This window comes from Calypte anna, chromosome 1, assembly GCF_003957555.1.
Source record: "Calypte anna isolate BGI_N300 chromosome 1, bCalAnn1_v1.p, whole genome shotgun sequence".
Lineage (NCBI taxonomy): Eukaryota > Metazoa > Chordata > Aves > Apodiformes > Trochilidae > Calypte > Calypte anna.
This window is the reverse complement of record NC_044244.1, coordinates 177,501,198-177,524,704: the sequence shown is the minus strand read 5'-3', so window position 1 is coordinate 177,524,704 and position 23,507 is coordinate 177,501,198. Positions and strand designations below refer to the sequence as shown.

The 23,507-nt window shown below is 37.2% G+C and overlaps 1 protein-coding gene across 4 annotated transcripts in view; it reads left to right on the top strand.

Annotated features, from left to right (window-relative positions):
• The window catches only part of PAN3 (poly(A) specific ribonuclease subunit PAN3), a 73,383-nt gene that overhangs the window by 17,397 nt on the left and 32,479 nt on the right, over window positions 1–23,507 (top strand). For 3 of the 4 annotated variants that reach the window (XM_030466094.1, XM_030466087.1, XM_030466112.1), the window contains 5 exons: window positions 6,152–6,218; window positions 8,852–8,922; window positions 11,016–11,078; window positions 17,838–17,999; window positions 21,053–21,203. In XM_030466094.1, coding sequence (XP_030321954.1) covers window positions 6,152–6,218; window positions 8,852–8,922; window positions 11,016–11,078; window positions 17,838–17,999; window positions 21,053–21,203 — 514 coding nt within the window. The remainder of the gene's footprint in view (window positions 1–6,151; window positions 6,219–8,851; window positions 8,923–11,015; window positions 11,079–17,837; window positions 18,000–21,052; window positions 21,204–23,507) is intronic. The other variant, XM_030466104.1, reaches the window with a different exon arrangement.

The window sequence follows — 23,507 nt, the reverse complement described above, 5'->3', positions numbered from 1 at the left end:
ACCCTTGAACCACCGTTGCGGTTACCAGCCCATGGCACTGAGTGCCACATCCAGTCTCTTTTTAAGCATCTCCAGGGACGGAGAATCCACTGGCAGCCCAAATGACAACTTCTCAATCATTCAAGTCAAAGTAGGACCTGACAATCTTCAGTATTAAAGTTGGCAAGGCCTAGCAATGGAGAAGAATTGGTCTTGCTTGGTTTCACCATGCTAGTGTTGGTTATACTAAGAGTTTTTCCAAAGTCTGAGTAGTAGAGGCCATGCTCTCATCAAAGCCTCGCAGCTGAGTGAACACAAAGACCTTTGTTCCCACTGCTGCATCTGCCAAGAGTCAAGTAATAAAACTCTACTTATGGTACAGAAGCTTGTAAAAGTTTTCAGTTTTTAACAGTTAAGAACTGAGTGAAACTACAGATGTGCTATTTTAAATATAAAATTATGCAGTTGTTTACATAATGCTTTCTGAAGAAATCCAGTTGCTTTAGTTTTAACAGTTGTGAGTAGATGTTGCCAAATATGCTAACTGGTAAAAACAAGTTTTGGATTGTTTAGAAAGAAAGCAAAAGGTGACCCTTTGTAGGTCAGAATCTGAGAATGAAACTATTATTTGTTTGGTTGTGACAGTCTCATTCTTTTGCAGGATGGCTTCTTTTATAGTCCAATTAACATTCTTCTAAAAATTAGAATTAACTATTCTGAAATATAATTCCATTGGAAAGGTATTAAGAAAATAGCCTGTGACATACTACAAAATATTTTGAGGTATCATAGCTAGTATAAGAATGAATCTGAGCAAAGTGCTTATTTTCTCTGAGACTAAGGGCAGGGAATATGGAGATAGAGCAAAAAATCCCATCTCTCAGATATTTTGGGGAAAGGAAATGGTGGAGAAGCAAACAAAAACCCCTCACTGAAGAAAATTTTATAACATATACTATGGAAAATTAGAGCTAATTGTGTGTTGCAAAGCTGTGTTCATCTTCTGTTTTGATGAGGATTTTGTAACTCTATGCTTTAGTGGAGGGAGGTGAAAGCAGAGCAAACTTGTATTAAATGCATCTATAATTAAGGGGTTTGCTACTGAATGTTGAAGAGTGGAGGAAAAGTGGTCTATACCTTTAGAAAGAGGGAATATTTAGTCTTAAAGCACTTCTCTTTCTATCATGCTGCACCAAAGAAGTATTGAAAAGGTGAACTGTGTCCTGGGCTACATCAGGTAAAGCACTGCTGTCAGGTCAAGGGGAGTGATCCTTCCCCTCTGCACAGCACTGGTGAAGTCACACCTGGTGCACTGGGCTTTTCAGTACTTGAGAGATGTGGACATACCAGGGAGAATCCAGTGAAGGACCATGAAGATGGGAGGACTGGGGCATCTTTCCTACAAGGAAAGGCTGGGAGAGTTTTTACCGTTCAGCCTGGAGAAGGGAAGGCTCAGGGAAGTCTCATCCATGTGCATAAATACCTGGAGGGAGAGTGCAAAGCAGGGGGATGGAGTCAGGCCTTCAGTGGTGCCACATGACAGGACCAGAAGCAGTGGGCACAAACTGGTACATGAGGTTCCCTCTTGAACATCAGGAAACACTCCCTCTGACTGAGCACTAGCCTAGGTTGCCCAGGGAAGTAGCAGAGTCTCCATCCTTGGAGATACTAAACTGTCTGGACATGGTCCTAGGCAACCAACTGTTGGTCCTGCTTGAGCAGGAGGACTGGACCAGTTGGCCTCCAGAGGTCCCTTCTGACCTCAACCTCCTCTGTGAGCCTGTGAAAAGTCCTCAAAACTATTAAGACAGCAGCACAGAAATTATTTTTACAGGATGTTGGTTGTCTGCTGTCAGTGTTGTCTTTAAGTCTCTGTAAAAATACTACTCTTTTAAAAAGAACATAATTTGCAACAGTTCTGAATAGGAATTATTGGTACACAACAGGCTATCTGATGTCTAAGATAATGATTTGTTTTGACATAAGTTTAGTTTTTGACACAATGCCTTTTCACACAGTCTCTTTAAGAGGAGTTACTTGGATTAGTGTTCGAAGAGAGTAAAAACATCTGAATTTCTATCCTGTAACTTAATTGCTTGAACATTGAGGAATTAACATTGAGTTAACATTCAGTTTATTAAACAAACAAACTTTGTTTCTCAGTTTTTCTGTGAAATTAAGGAGCCTGTGTTTTGTTACTGGTTGAAGGTTCAACAGTGGAAGAACTTGAAGCTGAAGTATCAGTTTAAATCCTTGGACAGAGATGAATGTGGCAGTTTTGTTCTGCAGTAGCTTTCTTTTGAGATGTGAACAGAGCAACTTTTTAATTCCATTAAAGGGAGAGGGGCAGGATGTATGCCAGTCAGCCTAGTTGAATTTTAACTAGTGGTTAAAGAACCTCAATAAATCACGGCAAGAGGCAGGCAAAGAAGTTTATGTGGAACTGAGTGATATTGGTGTAGCATTTTGACAAAGTTGCCTTTCCCTATTAAACTTCCATATGGTGAAAGTCATGATGAACAGAAAAAAGTCTGAAGCTCTCATATTGTGTGTGCTTGCCTTGCCTGGCAGGCTTAACAGGAATGAATAGTTTTCTTCTCCTGTGTATAGCTGCTCTTAACTTTCTGGATTTTTCATCCTTTGGGCTAGACTTTCTTGTGATTGCATTCTACTTGAAATGGAATTTCTGTGAAAAATAGTTCAGCACCATTAGAAGAGACTGAGAAGTGTTATTTAAAGTCAATACTGCCTTCTGGAAAACACAAATAATACTTGGGTTTTCCTTTTTTTTTTTTTTTTTCCTTTCAAGAAATATTTTCATGCTTATTACAAATCAGATTCAGGAATACTGTTCATTAAGTCTAAATGCTTTTGGGTGTGGTAGAAAGTTTAATATTAGAACAGTTTAAAAATCCTTCACCGATTGCATGCAGGTCTCCTATGAATAATGTTGGGGTAGGAAGCTTGTGCACATATAAAAGTGAACAGAACAAAAAATTCATTAGTGATGAAGTGGAGGTATCTAACCTCATTCAAGGTACCACTGGTGAGCAAGAGCTTCCCAAGACTGGTGAGAGAGCTTTGGTTTTGCAGAATTCTGGTTCATTTAAAATACATTTGAACAAGACTGGACTTTGTAAAATCACATTTGATGTTCATAAGCATGGTTTGCACTGTGCTTTCAGAAACCCAGACAATCTTGTATTCCGTATTTTTTAGTGATCCTATCAGCACTGGTTTTCATTGTCAGAGCCACCAATTCCCAGTAGGAATCTGTTGATTGTTCAGCTTCTGTAGTTGAAGAGAGAGGATACTGATGCCATAAAAGTGCTGGTTCCAGGTTAAAGCTATATGTCTGTCCTGGATACCAACCCAAATCTCAGTGTCCTGGTTATCCCTGTTACAACAGACCTTTTGCATTAAAATTGTTATGAAAGTCTGAGTGATATAAATATTCACTAATGCTGTTTTTGTTTACACCTGGACAAATTTTACACAAGTCTGACAGGTTGCCTTTAGGAAGTTTCTTCCTGAACCACCTTCTCTTCCAAGGATCAATGTGGATGTATCAAATGCCCAAAAACCCCAAAACAAACACCATGATAGGGATGCTTTTCAAATAGTCGTGAAAAACTATTGAATTACTAAGTCAGGACTGGAATATGACATGAACAGTTGAGCTGCTGTAGTCCATGAGTTATTTCTTTTCATATATTCTTACTTTGGTGATGGTCGGCATCCCTGAACTTTACCAAGATTGTTAACTTACTGGGCTCTTGTTTTGTAGAAACAAGCAAACATTGTTTCACTAGAGGCATCTCTTTTGTGTAAAGAATTAATGTTGCTCAGTAACCTTTTAGTGCGAGATACATTGTGTCAGTTCAGTATCATAGAATTATAGAATCACAGAATCGGCTGGGTTGGAAGGGACCTCGGAGATCATCAAGTCCAACCCTTGATCCACTACTGCTGCAGTTACCAGACCATGGCACTGAGTGCCACATCCAGTCTCTTTTTAAATATCTCCAGGGACAGAGAATCCACTACTTCCCTGGGCAGCCCATTCCAATGCTTGATCACCCTCTCAGTAAAGAAATTCTTTCTAATGTCCAACATAAACCTCCCCTGGCACAACTTGAGACCATGCCCTCTTGTCTTGCTGAGAGTTGCCTGGGAAAAGAGACCAACCCCCACCTGGCTACACCCTCCTTTCAGGTAGTTGTAGAGCGTGATGAGGTCTCCCCTGAGCCTCCTCTTCTCCAGGCTGAACAGCCCCAACTCCCTCAGCCTCTCCTCATAGGGTCTGTGCTCAAGTCCCTTCACCAGCCTGGTTGCCCTCCTTTGGACCTGCTTCAGGACCTTGATATCCTTCCTGAACTGAGGGGCCCAGAACTGGACACAGTAATATTTAAGAACAGGATATATAAGAACGAGTATATTTAAGAACAGGAGCCATCCGGCATCAAAATACGGAAAGCATTTAGCAAACAGGTTTCTTCATTTAAGGCTTGAAAAAGCTGAAAGTTTACATAGTATTTGTGGGTACATTATACATTGTTCTAGTTCATATGCACCTACTAGAGTTCTGCTTCAACTACCACTTAGTACTTGTGCTGAATGAAGAGTTGTACCAGAGGAGCCTGAATGATAGTAGGAAGCTTGCTGTAACAATGGAGGGAATAAAGCATTGAGGGATTGAGAGGGTAACGTTTGAAGGTATCAGCTGAAGTACCTAAATTTTACTGAAGTTTTCTTCAAGTTACTTTTCTAATACTGTAGGCTAATTCCTTTTGTTATGTTTTGCAACTTGTTTTCCACATAAAGCCACTTGACGCAAGCTGTTTATTCTTTTAGATACTAATATCAAAAGCTGCAGCTTCTGATGAAGTCAGGGGTAGTATGAAAACTGCAAATACTGAGAAGTTTGCAGTAGGTTTACAGTTCTACTATATTGGTTAGAACTCCAGCTTCTACTGATTCTCTGTTCTTAGCAAATTTACTCTAGAATGTTGATCTTCAAAAATTAGTTGAAATGGCATTGAAGTCTAATGTAGTTGGCTTTTTTTCCCCTCTGCTACCAGTGTTGAGACTGACAATGGTAAAATGCAAGCATGAAGAGCAACTCCAGTGACCAATTTTGAGTCTTAGTCTGTGTCTAGACTACCAAGTTAAATGTGCCTGGAAACTTTCCTTCATTCATAGAGCCAGCTGGCACAAAGTGGGATGTTTGTGCTGGTGTATGCTCACCCAGTAAAGCAGTGGCTGCATGCAAACAGTCTATTTAAAGGGTTCTAAAGCCTTTTCACTGTTGAATAGTGCTTGAAAATTGGCTGGGCGACTCCTGGCTGATATGGGCCAAAAGCATGCCAGGGAATATTTTAACAAATTACTGGTGGTCTCTCTCAGAGATGGAGAACACATCCTGACCTTGCTTTGCTTTTGTTCTCACACTTCTTCCTGTTGGGAGACTGACTGAAGAAAACAATGAAGAAGAGTAAGAAGAGACACTTAAAAACTTCTATCAAAGCAGTGGTAGCTCTTAGAGCAGCACTGCCTCACTTAGTCCAGTTCATTGTTAGCTCATATCTCTAGAGGAATGTAGGAGGAGCAGGTGGACCCTAGGAGTAATGAATGTTGAAGTGTCCTGCTGGCTCACAGGAATTGCATGATTTTGCTGAAAGATCTCAAAAGGTTTTTGGTTTTTTTTTTTGTAAAAAGAATCTTTTAAGTGCTATACTAATTTGAGTATTTTTTGGTAGAAGAGTTTCATGTTGTGATGATGGTATATAATAAAGGCGGGAGTAGTTTCAGGAGTACAGTGGGAAAGAATGTTTAAAGAAGATAAGCAATTAGCTTTTCTTAACTTTTTGACAACATACAGGAGGAGAACCAAAGGTTTGATAAACCCTCTGAAATTAAAAGAAGTTCATGAAGATAGTGTGGGGTTTTTTTTAATATTACAGTCATTTTTTGTTTGCAATGCTCTCATGTGAAATACTGTATTATACTATATGTTTCTGTCAGCTACAAACTACTACTTATTTACTAAAAAGGGAAATGAGCACAGGCTTTGTAGTCTGTTCTTAAAATATTTAGATGTCCTCCCCAATACCCTTGCTTAGTCTTTTATACCTTCATTTTACATGTATCCTTTTTTCTTATATTTTTGCAGAGGATGACAAATAGCAGCAGCTCCCCTAGCCTTCTCAATGACAGTGCCAAGCAGTATGCAGGCCATGGTAAGTACTTTTAAAGTAATACACATGAAAGTGTTGGAAATTTGAGGTTCACTTCTGCAAAACTGAGGCTTAAAGGAGATTATTTTTTTCTCCTCTGGTTGATTTGAGATGCAGTAGAACTTTATTTTTTAACAGGAGTGGATTGTCTCATTACTTTTAGTATAAAACTGAAGTGCTCATGAACTCATACTTTTTCAGTCTTCTCTTTGCATCAGTGGGGAAAAAAACTAAAAAGAACTAAACTAGAAAAAAAAGTCATTATTGGTCTCATCACTTCAAGAGAAATGCTAGTGCATATCCACTGTAAACTACTGATTGCTTAAGCATTTATGTTGGTCCATGATAGTGTACTTTTCAAGCAAGTAATTCAGTGGAATAAATGTACAGGTTTTTTATTCTTAAATTAAGGGTGTACTGTTTTTGTGAAATGTATTACATCTGTGTTTAACTTTAATAGCTATTAAGTTTTGGCCTGTAAGCAGAAGTTTTCCTATTACAATTTTTGCCCTCCTATAGGAGACATGGTTTTCAACTAAAGGAAATATCTCTATTACAGGCTTGCATACTCAAAGAATCATAAAATTTTTTTTGGAATAGACCTTTAAAATCATCAAGTCCAGCCATTAACATAGCACTGTCTAGTCCACCACTAAACCATGTCTCTAGCTCAACAAGTTATTGTGAAGGTTGTATTGAACTTCTGTACTGCACTTCTCAGAGTCACTGCAGGTTCAGATGTAGCTGTCTAAGTTCTTTAAAGAAGAGGGTACTACTCCCTTCTGGCAAGGGCATACATTCAAAATGTATTTCTGCTCTCAGAATTGCTGTGTAGATTTTGTTCTGCAACTCCATCTATATGTCTGGCCCTGCAGTGAGTCTGTTTACCAGGGTTATAATTTTTCAAGCATAATAGAACTACTATAAAATTAACTAGCTTGAAAGTTGAAATTTGTGTGTTTTTTCTTTTTCTTTCTTTATTTCTTCCTTCCTCCTGGTTCATTTCCAGTAGGTTTTGTGATTAACTCTGTTTCTTCTGTCCCACTGAACGATTTGTTATTCAAAGCAGTGGAGATCTCCAGTTTTAAATGCAGTCAGAGTTTTACTGTGACATGCCACATAGGGATGGTGATGCATGTGAAGGAGAGAAACCAGACTGACTTCTGCAAAACAGTGTAAATTTTGCTGTATCTCAGGTCTTTTTCCACGCCCTGCCCTCCCTCCGTCCCTCCCTCCCCCAAGCTCTGCATCACTTGTAGAAGTACACTTTTAAGGAGTATTGGTTAATGTTGAAGAAATTGTTTCATCAAAACACCAATGTTTACAGCTGGCACTCATGCTAATTTGACAGCTCTGCTCATGCACCTTGGAGATTTACTAGCATCTGTGACTTTTATTTAGTTTTTCATATGTCAACTCTAGAAATGATGCATAGGGACAAAGAACATGTGGCTAATAAGCTATCAGAATGTAGACTTCTGCTACACTTAAAATCATAGAATCATAGAATCATAGAATTGGCTGGGTTGGAAGGGACTTCAGAGATCATCAAGTCCAACCCTTGAACCACCGTTGCGGTTGCTAGACCATGGCACTGAGTGCCACATCCAGTCTCTTTTTAAATATCTCCAGGGATGGAGAATCCACTACTTCCCTGGGCAGCCCATTCCAATGCCTGATCACTCTCTCCAGAAAGAAATTCTTTCTAATATCTAACCTAAACTTCCCCTGGCACAACTTGAGACCATGCCCTCTTGTCTTGCTGAGAGTTGTCTGGGAAAAGAGACCAACCCCCACCTGGCTACAGTCTCCTTTCAGGGAGTTGTAGAGAGTGATGAGGTCTCCCCTGAGCCTCCTCTTCTCCAGGCTGAACAGCCCCAGCTCCCTCAGCCTCTCCTCATAGGATCTGTGCTCGAGTCCCTTCACCAGCCTGGTTGCCCTCCTTTGGACCTGCTCCAGGACCTCAATCTCCTTCCTGAACTGAGGGGCCCAGAACTGGACACAGAACTCAAGGTGTGGCCTCACCAGGGCTGAGTACAGGGGCAGAATCACTTCCTTTGACCTGCTGGCCACGCTGTTCCTGATACAGGCCAGGATGCCATTGGCCTTCTTGGCCACCTGGGTACACTGCTGGCTCATGTTCAGCTTCCTGGCAATCCAAACTCCCAGGTCCCTCTCTGTCTGGCTGCTCTCAGCCACTCTGTCCCCAGCCTGTAGTGCTGCATGGGGTTCTTGTGGCCAAAGTGCAGGACCCGGCACTTGGCTGTGTTGAACCTCATCCCGTTGGAATGGGATTAGTTTCGATTTAAATTTTTGCAGAATGGTGGCAGGACAACTAAGAGCCACGTAACCATTTGTAAGACTGTGTTATACAGAAGATTACTAATTTCAGGTAACTGGAGATGAAGGTTTTTAAATCTTGGATGCTAAATAGTGTAATTAATAAATTCTGCTGATGAGTCCCATTTCAATGGAAGTTGCACAGAATCTAATAATTGCTGCGTTTTTTAGCAGAACGGTTGCTAAATTCAGTTTTGTCAAAAGGATTTTTTTCCATATAGAATCAAGTTAAAAATTGTAAGTAATCTTTTTAATATTAGAGATATGTAACATGTTGGTTTACATTCTTCTTACAGATCCACTAACTTCACCAAATTCATCCTTGTTTAATGACTTTGCTGCCCTCAGCGTCTCTCAAAGGAGGAAGGTAGGTAACAAATAAATCTTAAGTAGCATATTTGTATAGGAGTTGAAAGGGAAGAAGATCTGGTATAACTTGAAATGCTAGGTGAAATAAGGATGAATCTTATAATATTACTAGCTTTATTTTAATGTGTCATTGCTGTTATAAACAATGTCTTACTACTTTGCTTTCCCAGCACCAGATCAGACTGCTGCTACTATTAAGAAATATCCCAAGCACTTGTATACTTCAGTTTACAAGAATGCTTTGAATGTGAAAGGATATAACCCATTGAGTTGGCCAAAAAAGTATTTTTGTTGTACTGAAGCACAAGCCACCTGTAAGCCTTCATGGCAACAAGTTCTGAACACATTAAGAATCATCACCCTGTTTATTTTTACATGATATGAAAGTAATCATTATGGTTTGGAATGCATTTTCTTTGAAAAACACCCTGATATTACTGAGAAGCTATGGTTCTCCCCCTCTAATCTGGACTGAAAAATCTTTTCTTTGGCTGAAGCCTAGACAGCATTTTCAAACACCTTTGACCTGCACAAACACAAGTTGTGTTTTCCAATATAATTATGCTTCCAAACACAGTGTCGGGAATAAGAGAGCAACATTTTGTTACACCAGAGTTCCTTCTTATTTTTGTGAACTGTGGCTTTTCATTTTGTCCTAAGCAAACCATTATCTTTTCCCAACCAGTTATCAATTTTGACTTTTTTTATTTCCACAGATCATTTTCATGTTTTACTGTTTTTCTTACTAACACGTTCCTGAACTTTCCTGTAGTCCATAATAGATTGTCTTGAAAGCAAGCTACATCAGTGTGCTTGTGACTTTTCATTGAGGTTAATTTGTATACATTGAGCTCTGTATCATTCCTGCAGGTGAAGATTGAGCTTCAAGATAATTACTGTAGTTGGCCTATCACACTGATATTCCTTGAAATTAAATGCTGTTGCAGAATGTTAAATTTTCTAGTATTAGGATGTGTCCAAACTATCTGGAATCTCTGAATTGCACTTTCTTAGTGCCAATATAATACACTGGAAGTTGGACATAAACAACTAGAAATGTGTTGCTTATCCACTCACTAAGGATAGTAAAAATGAAAATAAGCACAAATTCCTTTTTAACATAGTCTGCAAGCACTGCATATATATACACATACAGAAGGGTGTATGCAGGTGTGTGTGCTTATATATATAAGCCATATGAACCAAAACAATGGACTGTCATGCAGAAGTATTGCTAGAGTGACCAGTGTCTAAAAATTACTTAGAAGTTAATTAAGCAGTACAAAATGAGAACAAAGCAATTAGTTTGAGTGTAAATCTCAACTCCAATCTCAAATCCAAATATGTAGTTTTTTATGTGGTCCCTTTTTTCCCTAAGAAAAAAATTAACAAAAAGTCACTCACTGCTAAAATAGTATCAAGAGAAAGAGACATCTGTGAACCTGATTGGCTTGGCTTTTTCCCCATTTAATAATTCAGACATAACTGGCATTAATTGAAAGAGATTTGTCTTTGTGTATTCATAATCTGTTGTTTATTGACTGCTATTTTGTAGTGTGTATTTGTATAAAAGGTTGTTAAACAATTCTAGTGATGGGGAAAATCTCATCTAATGTTACTTGAGCTAATATCTAGGCATCCAGGCTCCCTCTATAGTCAGCAGAGAGAGATGAGCAGCTTAAAGGAACATTCAGTTCATACTGACAAAAGTATTTTGGAAAAGACTAGATGCCAGCCAGTGCTTTAAGTGGATAAAAATTGATGGCTGAAGTTGTATTCAAATAGTAGTAAGTGGTTTCCTCAAATGCACTAAATGCTTGAATGCCAAGTATTTAAAAACATTGTGATTTCCCAGTAACTGGTGTTTATTTAGAGCTTCAGCAATGTTATTTATCAAGCCAGTGCTTGCTGCCTTCTCTAACACAGACATATAGCCTTGTGGAAGTGCATGCTTCTCTTCATTGGCTCTAAAGGGAGCCTTGCTGACTAGCTCAAATGTAGGTGTTTGGAACATTTATTATTTGAAAAAAACTCAACTTGATATATTCTTGCAAAGAGCTCAGGGCTAAAGTTTTCTTTGTTCTGAACTAGCTGGCAAAACCAGCATTTCCTTCGTTTATCACTGACTTGGAGGACAGATATAATACAGTCTTGGTAAGTGAATAAAGAGCAATTGCTTTGCTTTACAAATTAGAATTGCAATATTTTAAATACTTAGATCTATTAAGTTAATTGCAACTATGTGAAAATTGCATGCTTGTGTTGTGTAGAAGTGTGAATAGTTTTCTGTAAAAGCATGTCATGTGTAGCTCTGTTAAGCAAGGAAGTTAAGTTTATTAGTCTTTATTTTCTCTGGATATTGCTGATCATGATACCACGGCAGCCCTTTAACAATGGGCAAGCCATATGGATATAAATATTTGATATTAATAAAATATTAAAGATAAGACATGGTGATTATAATTCTGAATATCCTTGTGTTTTAATTAGAACATTTTTGAAACTAGCTAGTTTGACTTTGTTTTTTAAGTTGTTGTGATTATTTTGATTAAAGACGTTCTGCTTCTTGTTTAAAAAGTAAACAATTGAATTTTTATGAACGTTCTTGAGATTTTTTTTCTATTTAGAAATTATTAAACTGCATTTCAATTTTAGATTTCAGGAAAGCTAAGATTACTATTTAAAGACATTTTTATAGGATACTTAAATCAAAGGAGCTAAGTATTTCTGTAGATGGAGCCTTGGTGGAGGTTCTGTCAACTGTAAAATCTTCTGGATATACTGTCCGGTTGTTGTAACTCCACATGCAGTAAGACAAGCAACCTTAAAGTGAATTTCCTATAAGACATTTTCAGGTAAGTATTAATCTTCTATGCACAAATAGGATTTGTGAAGGATGGAACAAAAGCTAGAGTTAGTAATAAACTAACCCTCTTTCCTGAGATTAATGATGTCACACTGATTTAATTTTTTTTTTTCAAATATGTGTTATGCTTGTTGAAAATAGAGTAGCATTCTGAACTTGAATTTCTTGGGTGTTTTTCCTAAATTGGGTTTAGCCATCATCTAGAAAAATGTTATTCTCTAAACTCTGAAACAATCTGTCTGGAAAACTCCTTGCATTCATTTTGGTGGTTCTGGTAAGCAATTCATTAAAACATGTGCAACATAAGTGATATGAATCTGTTGCCAAGGGAGTGACAGCTTAATGCACTAAAAAGAAAATCTATGATGAAACTTTGGTATAAATTTGTTCTGAGACTGTTGCCACCAATCCAAGCTAAAGGGTTCCCCTGCTTGTTACTGGTCAGCCTTACAAGATAGTAAAAAGCATTGATTTTACATTTTGCACATTTTTGTTTCTTCATGCCTTCAATCCTCATGAAAACTGAACTCTTCTGAAAAGTTCCTACCACTGGTTTATTTCCATGTAATTTTTTAAATTGTTCAGACACACCTAGAGTAGAACCATTTAGGTGAGAAGCACTGCTAGTCCACAGGCTGCAAGGAATGAACCTACTGCTGTAGTAAACAACTTTCAGTCATTTTAATGCTGGTTTTTATGTATTTTGAAGATGTTATTCTTTTTTAGAAGTCCTTCTGTTGGTTTTAGGTGAGTAAAATTCTGGACCAAAAGACTCAACTGGATTAGAATGAGAAGTGTAGGAGAGATTATTTGGACTGAAGTTCACCCAGAACAGGGTGCTGCTGTTCAGTGCTCTCTGAGATCTACAGCATATGAGACTGTTTAGCAGACTGCTTTAATTCATGTGCTTTGGTAAGCACTAAAAAAAGTGCAGAGGAAATTACTTTGAAACAAAATCTGTAAGCCTTCTCTGTATAAATGCAAACTTTTAAATGAGTACAAGGAAAGTATCCCCCCTTATGTTAAAAGAAAACAATAAAGCTGACTTCAGGACCTGTGGAAAATCAATTCTTACAACCTAAAACTATTGCTAGTTTATTTTTAATGTCCTGTCCTCCATCTAGATTTGTTACCTGTCAGGAAGCTGTGTTTTTTCCAGGTTTCCATCCCCAGCTCTATCTTGACACCTCTGATACCTCCTCTTTATGTTGCTCGGTGGTGTTCATTGAAAAGCCACGTGTGCCCTGTTTGGTCTTGCTGTAGTTATCTTTAATGAAACGTGCTGAGACAGTTGTTTTGTGTTTCAAAGGCTCCTTAAACCATCTCAGAAGCATAAACCACATTAAGAGAAGTTGAGGGGTCATTACCAAACACCAAATCATGTCACTGTCTTGTAAACTGCAGAATTGTGGCTGCATAGACTTTATAATGTACTTTGGTTAGATTTACATTTCAAACCTGAAGTTTTCCTTCTGGGATTATAACCTCTACTGCAATAAAAAAACATTGCAGTTTTTAAGTGGTGAGGGGAAAAAAAAAGTTGTTGCAGGAATACAGAAAGACAGACAGACAATGCTTCTGATGAAAACTAATATATATTTGCACATAGTATAATCTTTACCTTGGTCTAAAATCAGTTTTAAGGGTATGCTATCTACCTGTTTTATATTTTTCTTTGTAATTGTTAGTTAATGGCATTTTTCTTTGGTTGTGTGCTTTTGCTGTCTTAGTAATTACTAGATAGTATATTTTTCATTTTCAAGTGTGACAGGAAAGAATATATGTATGTGTGTGGATTAGGGATCCTTGTGTTATGTAAGGAATCAAATTGTTAAAACACTTCCTTTTAGGAATATGTACGTTATGAGGAGTTGTCATATTTTTATCTCATCCTACTGTGTATTTGAAGGAAAAGAGCAGAGTAAGATGACTGCATAGTGCAGCACTTAGAGTTGTATTTAAAGCACCTTTGCTTGTTTTGGTTTTGTATCTAAGCAGGTTATATCTACAGACATCTAAAATTTCAAATCTTCCCCTCATGCCCCGTTTTTAAACCACAGCTTTTCAGTTAGCAAGCTTGACTTTGTCAAGTGCAGCTGACAAGCTGAAGAAATTAACTACAAATGTAACTTCAATGTGCAAGATGTTTTTGCTTGTATTTATAAGCTTTATTTGATTCTTTCTATGCCAAGGTGTATGTAGTTTGCAGGAGTGATTTGAAGGAAAAAAAAATTGAAAGATATTTTAAATTTGTGCACATGTTTGTTGAAGATGCAATACTGATATTTAAAGCAGCTACAAAACATACAATTTTTGAGAAATCATATGTTTAGTAAAGACCACAGTAAAATTTGCCTTAGTCCTTAGTCTTTTTTTACCTATATTTCTCATTCTTAACTGTGCACAATTTTTCAACTGTTTTTATAGGCAGCATAAAAAAATCTGGCTTGTTAGGAAAATTAACCTTTAGCCATTTAAAAACTGTAGTTTGCTTTACTGTGTGCTCCTTGAGCAGTGGAGTTTCTGAAATACTCTGGCAAATCTTTACTACATAGTTAGAACTATCTGTTCTCCTAGTCACAGGAAAAGCCTACTTTTATACCAGCTTACTTCAGTTCAGCAGGTGATACTAGTTTCTTAGTAAATAACTTTTAAAGTATAATTATATCCATGATAGGATAGCTCATTGAACCTAGCTAGGCTACAAAATCTGTTGCAGCTTTCATTCTAGAATTCGAACAAATGAACATGCTTTTTTTTTTTTCTTTTCTTTTTTTTTCCCCCAGTGATCAAATATGTTACTCTGGAATAAGACCTATATACATGCCAAATTGCTTTTTTTAGTTCTCTTGGGGTAGAAAAATTGTTTTGTTCATCTCAATGATACTTTTCAACTAGTAAAGTTCTCTCTCCAGCCAAACCCAGGGTTTTATATAATTTTGAAAAAAGGGTGGTTAATCTGTAAGTGCATGTAATCTCAATGTTTAACATGGCAAACTTTAAAACAGTAAGCATCTAAACAATATAAATGTTAGCAACATTTCTCTTTTTCATAAAAAAGGAAAAAAACACCCAACAACCAACACCAATCAACTAAAACTGCACCTATTTTTAACCTGTTGGCCAAGCTCCTATTCCATGTTTTGTGGATATCAAAGTAAAAATAAAAAAAAAAAGGGTTTTGAACCTTCAGAAACTAAGGTGTAGAAGGCAAGTCTTTCTCAGTCTTTCTACTAGAGAGAGGTGGTAACAAAAGAGGAAGAGGAGAGAGTATCTTGGGTAGTAGTAAAGCCAAACTACATGAAGGGGTTTGTAGCTCTGTTGGCCAGAAAGCTTAAAATGTGATGACAAGACAACTTCTCTGGTTTGTCTTACCAGACTGCTAAAGTTAGGATGCACCTGCTGGCTATACCTAGCATTCAGGTGTAACACCTTGTACAACTTCTTACGTTACACAGCTGTATTCATCATTATGGTGCTTAGCTGATTGTGCCTGTGTAGGGATTCTGTCCTGACTGTTGTGCTTTCCCTCAGTAACAAATTTAAGTTAGTATCTATGGCTTCATGTTTTAAGTACTGTCTTGTTCCAGCTGATTGGTTATGGCTATTGGGTGAAAATAGCAATGATGCCAATGCCCTGTAGTTCGCTTTTAGTTTTACAACAGAAATTGGTTCTTTTTCAGCAGACTAGCACTCTAGCTGAGTGTTTAACCTCCTTTCCTAATGGTCTCTGCCCCTAACTTCTGTTAAAAAAAAAACAAACCTCAGGTCTTACAAAACAAGTAAATGTTGAAACTTGGGATTGTGATATTGCCTAATTTTGATACAAGTAGCACAAGGCAAGTAAGGTATGTATACCTGACCTTTCCTGTCTGGCAGTGTAATATTTGTTTCTATCTGTACATGCAGATAGAGTCAACTCACTGTACAACAGGAGCCTGAGCTAACAGTTTAGTGGAGCCTGTGATGGGAAAGGCTTAAGATCACTTGTATTTGCATCAGTAGTATATGCATATAGACAGCATTACTGTAGCTCGGATTATTTCATAATACTTCAAAACATAATAGCTTGCTCACGTTTGTATGCCAAATTTTGTTGTGCAGTTTCGTACTGAAAATACCTTACAAATTTTAAATTCAAAACCCACCAGAGATGAGTGCGTTTTAAGGAAATGTAATTTGAATATGAGTGCTCCTGAAAAAAATTCAGTTGTAGATCTCCAGTGTAAGAAAACAGTGGAACTGTGTAGTTAAATTTGCCAGTTTATCCAGACTTAAATATTACATAGAAGTTATTAGACAGGAAGAGTTTCTACAATTTGAATCTTCCTAACCTTTTCTTGTTTAGATTTATTCCTCTAGAATAGTCTCATTATATGTTTCACCAACCCTGAACTGGAAAGTGGAAGTGTGGCATTGCCCACTGTCAAGAAACAGGAGGAAGCAGAGGCAAAGAAGCTGCTGCAGCAAATAGTAGGAAGAAAATGAGTTTGCTGAACATCTTCCCAAACTTCTTGCTGATTGAATAGGAAGCAAGTAATTAAGATGACTTGAGGAATGTTTTCTAGTGTGAGCTAATTAAGTACTCATCTATAGTAGTGTTCTGATGTGAAGATGCTACTCAGGAAGGACCTTTTGTTTTTTGAGTGCATTTCTTCTGTTGAAGTGTGATTTTTCCCAGACTCCGGGGGTTTCTCTTTCCTAATGTAACACATTCACTTGAATCATACCAAGCAAAAACCTTGTCATTAATTATTGGCAGCAGCTTGGTTCTACAGGGCAAAGGTTATAATTACTATCTATGGTTGAAAATGCTTACCCTTCTCACCCTGGGGAGCCAAGATGTTGCTAGCAATTAAAGGTAGTTAGCTGTTCCCTGCCTGGTGTAAACATTTGCAGCCTTTAATTATTGCTGCTTCTCACTTCTTTGCCCTGTAGGAATTGAACTCCTCCAGTAATGCTTTGTAGTAATTTGGTTTTGTTTCATTTTTTCCTCTTAGATTTTATTTTAATCATTGTAATTTAGCCTTATTTTTCCATTTAAAAATAATCGTGATGTTCTTGACCTTTCACAACTCATTTGGAACATTGCAACCTAGTTGCAACCTAGCTTGAGAAACACTTGCTAAAAGATTATGAAGTATTTAAATGCTTCAGCCACCTACCTCCCCCTCAAAAGGAGTTCAGTATGTTAAGCTATCCCTTCACGGGTATGGATGAACAGGTTTTTTCACTTCATAGAAGGATGTGAAGGAAGGCAAAAATGCAATTGCTTTTGTAATCATCCAGGAGAAATTGTCCCCATGCTAAGAAGTTGGGTTGGTTTCTCCAGATCGTCCTGGCTCTGTTTTAGGTAGGAATGTTAGTTACTGAGTTCAGTACTCATCAGTGGTTGGGGAGTTCCTGCTTGTTTCACCTTGCACTGTTCTGTCTCTGTAGCTTTATTTGTTGCTCTGAGTAGCAAAGTTTATGCTTATTCAAACTGCTCAATGTATTTGATCTGTCCTTTCTGTTGGATCTTCTCTTGGCACAGAAGTTTTTTTGTGTATTCTGGCCTCCTGTAAACTCAGATTGGATTTCTGAATAAGATGTAATTTTGTTTGTTGAAAACAAGTGTAATTTAGAATGATTCTGAGGCAAATAATAGTGAAACTTATTTCTAAATGTTAATGTTGCATATGCTGTATTTTTTGTTAGAAACCTCAAGTGAAGTGTTCATTATTATGAGGTGATTGAAGGTATCAGAGAAATACGGATTTTAAACAATTCCTCATTTTTACAGAATTGCTCTATTTATATTAATCTTTCAGTGGCTGACTTGTGCTGGACACTTTGCTTACAAATAATTAGTAGTCCCTGAAGTTTCTTTTTAAAAATATATTGTTTATTTTCAGGATTGAAAGGAAACAGTCTCAGATAAATTTTACTTGGAAATTGTTTCCTATTCCACCAACCCAGGAATCATGTCACACTGTAATACCTATTTTAGTGTAGCTGTAGATGAGGGTGGTTAGGAGTGGCCTGGTTTCTCTCCTTCTTTTTTGTAGCCCAGGAAGTATCGACTGGGGATGCTGGATGAGAGGATAGTGCCAGTGGGATCAAAAGCAAGAAAATCAAAGAACCCTATTGGCTGCCTGGCTGACAGGTGTAAAACAGGAGTACCCATCAATATGGTTTGGTGGAACAGAGTCACAGAAAACAATTTACAGGTAAAGTTATTTTTTACTAGTAACTTTTTCAGTATTTGGATGCTTTATTTTAAGTTTTGGAAAATGTTAGAAGCAGTTACTTCAAACGTTAGTTGAGAGCACATCAAATATTTATTTCACAAAGTAGTTATAGTGGGCTCTCTAGGAGTGTGAGTCAATGTTTCTCTTTACCCACGGCTGTGCTATGTTCATTGCTTGATTATGTTATAATCTATGGAGGGAGAGGAAAAGCAATTGTTAAATGTATTCTAAAAGCAAACAAACACAACATTTTATTTTAATTTTCATATGAGGAAGGTTTCTATTGGTAAAATTAGCAACATTTGTTAAGATGATTGACAGTTAATAAATTCCCTTAGCACAGAACTTGAAGTCATAACCACCATAATCAGAAAGTGTGAATTCTTAATTTTTTGTATTGGGATAGTTTCTATTTCTCAATTTGTTTGTTAAACTTTATTGTTACTTTACTTCTTTTTTTTTTTTTTTTAAATATTCTTCAGCTCCTTAACAGGGAGAGGTGCAACTGAATTTGAGCATGTCTGTACAAAATGTATCAGATTATCCTTGGGATGATAATGAAGGATAATTATAGCTTGAGAGGAATCTACTTGATGTCCCTTAAGATGGGACTTAGAAGGAAATTGTTACAGTGGTCATGACTAGAACACTGATGATGTTACTGTTTTGCACTTGTGCAGTGCTTTTGATTTTTCAGACATCATCACTTTAATCTTTCTCTGAGTGTTATGTTCTTTTTGGTGGTTTTTTTGAGTGAAACAGGTACATTTACGATAGACTTACAGCTAGAATTTGTGACACCTTAAGAGTTTAAGTTCTGCCACGTAAGGGCTAACATGAATCTCCTACCAAAGCCCTTCCATACTGATACTCATGTTCCATTGCTTGATGTTTGGACATGTATGCATCACTGAAATTGGGAGTCAGGGGCAGTGTGATCCTGGCAAGCTGATGCTACATTGCATAGAGGCATTTGCCTGTAAGTCTGCCTTGGCCCTTTTGCTGCAGGGGAAACAGCAAAACTACTGGGGCAGTATAGATGAAGCCTAAAGCAAACAGTGGTGGAAGGATCAGGTAAAGTTGAAGAGGTGCATTTTGAGCCTGTGTAGCACTACTTTTCTCAAGGGAGAGAAGACTGACAGATTAAATTTATAGTGTGCAGACTAACTAGGAGACAGTTGCTCTGAGAAGAGAGAAACAGAAATTTGATTTTTGAATTTCAGGTGGATGTTCAAGGGTAGGAAGAGCTCCCTTTGTACTCATGTTTTCCATTGGTTTCTCTGCTGTTAGTGTCACAACAAGGCTTGTCATTGATCTACTCTGCTTAGAGTAAGAGTAGAGCAGAAAAATTCACTGCTGCTGGAAGATGGAGGGTCAGTAATCTGGGACTTGGAGCTTCTGGTCAGGAGCAATTGCCTTTTCAGTGCTTATGACCTCCAAAGTTGTGTGGAAGGTGTGGCAATGAGAAGCTCAAGCCTGGTGACAGTAGCTCATGATTGGCTGCACTTGGCTTCTGAGGGGTTTAATTTCAAGCTCCCCTATTGTGGCAGAATCCCAGCTACATAATTGACTAAGCACTGTACAGCATAAGATTTTGTATAATAAGATGAATTACATTGCTTTCCATGGAGACATGGGACTGAAGAAAATCATGTATGCACAACCTGGAGGAAGTAAGAACAGAAGGATGTTCCAGCCATGGGAAGTAGGAGCAGGAAGACTGCAGAGAACAGTGGAGTTGGGGAAGAATGAATGGGGAAAAATGCAAGAACAGATTGCAGAAGAGGTTACGAGGATATAGAAAGTTTTATGTCAATGAGAAAAAAATATCTTGATGCTTTCATTCATATCATTGTAAATATTTGTGTTCTAGTGTGAACATTTTCTAAGGTAAATTAAAGCTCAAAACCTGCTAAAAATTTGTGTTTTTAATGGTAAAATACATTAGCTGGAGAAGTTTGATACATGAAATTGCTTTAAAATGGGTAGTTGAATGTGGTGATTTCAAATTGACCTTGTTTTTCTACTCATACATCTAATGTATGTAATCCACATGTAGTGCTGCTCTTCAGAATTTTGAAGTACAGGCTCTCTAGATATTTTTGCAGCTGTGAATGTAGGTTACACAAACTAAATTTTGACTGATGGTGTGTCCTAAGTAGTAAGTTGAAAGGTTAAGTTATGGTTGAGGCACATCTATTGGAGGAATTATCTTTTTTTCATTTATGTTTGATGTTAAGAATTGCATCTCAAAGTTGTGAGGGGCGTGCAGGGCTGGGCAGGTTTTGAAACTCATGTCTGTTTCTATCTCCATCCTTCCAAGGGTATGGTTTAAGAAGTGAAAATACACTATTTCATGGTGCAATGTTTAGAGATTTTAGTCAAGAAGTAGCTGTTTCAAAAAGCAAGGTAATTTGCAACATGCATTGCAAAACAGTATTATTTCTGGTGCATGGCTGTGAATTTATAATCTGGATCTATAAACTTTAAATACTGTGTTACACTTACATGATTGAGTGGACTGCATGGAATGAATTGTGTTATGGGTTTTGGAAGTTAATGGTAGTTAACTTCACAGAAAAGGAACATATAGGCCTGTTTGAAATGGCAGGAATGACTTCTTTAGTAGGAATAATTTTTATTGTTTGAGTTTGAAATACTGTTTAGTTTGAGATGACATCTCTGAAGTCTGTAGAAGTATTCTGTGCAGCAGTTGTTAGCCTTTCTCAAGTCTGTTCTCCAGCTTTATAATGTAGTGCTTATAGGAAGCCTTTTGCATAGTGTTTGTATGAACTCATACATCAGCTGCTCATTTGAAAAGCTTGCTAATGCTACCTCAGATGTAAGCTAGAAAAACATTTAAATTTGTTTGTGCAGACCAGGTTCCTGTATCTGTTCCTGTTGGCAAGCTATATGCAACTTAAAAATCTCTTTTGCACTTGGTAGGCTTGTGCAGAAAATATTTTCTGCCAAATAGGTTCTGTCCATCTCTTCACATTTAAAATATTTAATTTACGTTTATTTTTAAACAGACTCCAAATCCTTCTGCAAGTGAGTTTATTCCTAAAGGAGGATCAACCTCCAGGCTGAGTAATGTATCCCAGTCAAGTATGTCTGCCTTCTCTCAAGCCTTGTTCTCTCACCCCTCTATGGGAGGTCCTGCTACTGCTGGGCTAGCACCAGGTAAGTTGAGAGTAATAATTTGCAGTACAGTTGCTGCTTTAGCTTACAGTTACATTAATCACAGTCCTGTACAGGTAATGGTCAGAATTATTTAGTATAAATGTAGCCACTTCCTATTTTAGCTCTTGATTTTAAGAGTGTTCAAGCATATAAAAGTGCTGGAACTTGGGTTTTATCTTCCAGTAGTATGGAAATCACTGCTGTGAAATCTGTTCATCCACAGCAGCAATGAAATTAACTCAGACTAACTTACTCTGTGAGCAAAAGGGGTGTTGAATTATCACGTACTGTGCTCTATGCAGTCCTTGCCAGTACCTGAACAGGATTTGAACCGTCTGAGGTCTGGAAATGTACTGCAGTCTACAAGGAATATGTGCTCTGGTTACTACACATTGATCTGCTCTTTTAATTTGTTTCTGAAGTATGTAATCTAGAAGTCATTATTATCAATGGTAATGAGTATATTTGAGGACCTAAAAATCTCAATATAAAAAAGTAGAAGATAAGCTTATTCTAAATTAATTTTGCTTGCAAAAAAGAGTTATTATACATCATATGTAATTTCTCTTTTCAGACCAATTCATGATTCTTTTCCCACATGTAGAACTTACCAAAGTGTGTTCAAAGCAGTCATACCATTAAGTGACAAGGTTTTTGGTTTTTTGGTTTTTTTTTTTTACACTTGAAGTTCAGCCTCTTCATGTATCTTTTAGTATTCTGGTTTCAAAAATTTAGCTTAACTAATTTTTTAAAATAAAATGAAATATTTTTAATATCAGCAGATATTATACATCACAGATTCTTTAGCAAGTTTCTGTACGTACTTAAACCTTTGACAATCTGTTATGATAGACAACTACCATTAGGTAGCTGCCAACAGGAAAAGGGCAAATATTGTAAATGTTTGGGCTTTTTTTAAACAGTGTTGGCAGTTACCACTTATTGAACTGAACTTCAGTCTTTCCCAATGCCAAGGGATGAATCTTGGTGTTAATGTGAGAGAAGCCAGCACTTAGCTCCCATGTTACAACTCTTGGAACAAGCTGAGAAAGTGAATGATGCTTATGCTGACCAAATGAACATGCTGCAGAACTGTCTGATTCACACTGTATTGTGCTGTACAGTCTTACTGGAAAACTGTTGTGTTTATATGCCTCTCAGTGTTGTCACCTGGATTGAAAAGTGTATAAAGGATTAAATAGAATACAGTAAAATGATCTACTTTTGGAAAGTGTCCAGTGGGGTCTCAGAGGGATCCTTCACAGTCCAATTTCTTTACTGTCTGTAAGTAATACTTGAAAGGATAAGTAACACTGTTGATGAAAGAAGTTCATGCAACAATTTGGGATCCTGGAAATATAGATGCCAATGATGAAAACTGTCTTGGTTCAAATGCTGCTGTTTATGGATGAGAGGGATGGGGAGCTAACTTGAGGCAAATAAACAGAGTAAAACTGAGAGTAGGAAACTGGATTAGGTGCTCTTTATTTCTCTAGAAGCTTTTCTCTACTCTGAATGCAGAATTCTCTGAACATCAATGTCCTGTATTCCTACAGCAATAGAGTACAATACAATACTAACAGACATTTATTTTTATGTAAATGGTTTGCTTTTCAACTGTGGGTTTTGTGGATGTATTGTTACCTCAAGGTGAGTTAGGAGGTGTACTTTCTAAAAGATGAGGCTCTTAGGGAAGAACCTATATTTATGTGTGGGGAAATTTCACCATTTAGGTCATACTGGATAACAGAATAAACAAAAGACTGAAAAACATTATGAAATTGTCATTCAAACTGTTGTTGGGATCTGTTAGATTTTCAGTAAGTGAAGCCAAATTCAAATTAAACCTGTGTAAAGACTTTATAAGAATTTTCTTATAAATAAAGCTTCCTTACAGTTAAGTGGTGTATATTCTCCAATAGAATAACTTTCAGGAAATATATTAGATGGAGTTTAAGACTGATTCTCTTAGCTTACAGGGTACTGGAAAAAATCATAAGTAGTGAAGAATTGTAATAGGAATCTTTTGTTAAAAATACCATAGTTTTAGTCACCAATAACTAGGCAGGTAAAAGATGAGAACAACACTATGATTTCCCTGTTAAGGATGGAAAAAATTCTTTCACATCTCCAGTTTGAAATTTTCCCAAAGGTAAGTGTAAGTCAAAACCAGTCCTGACATCTAGTATTTCATAGATAATTATTCACAAAATTAATTTGCCCTGGAAAATAATTGTTCCTCCTGTCTTAGCAGCAGTACTGCAAAAATACTGGAAAAAATAACAACTGAAACCCTGATACATG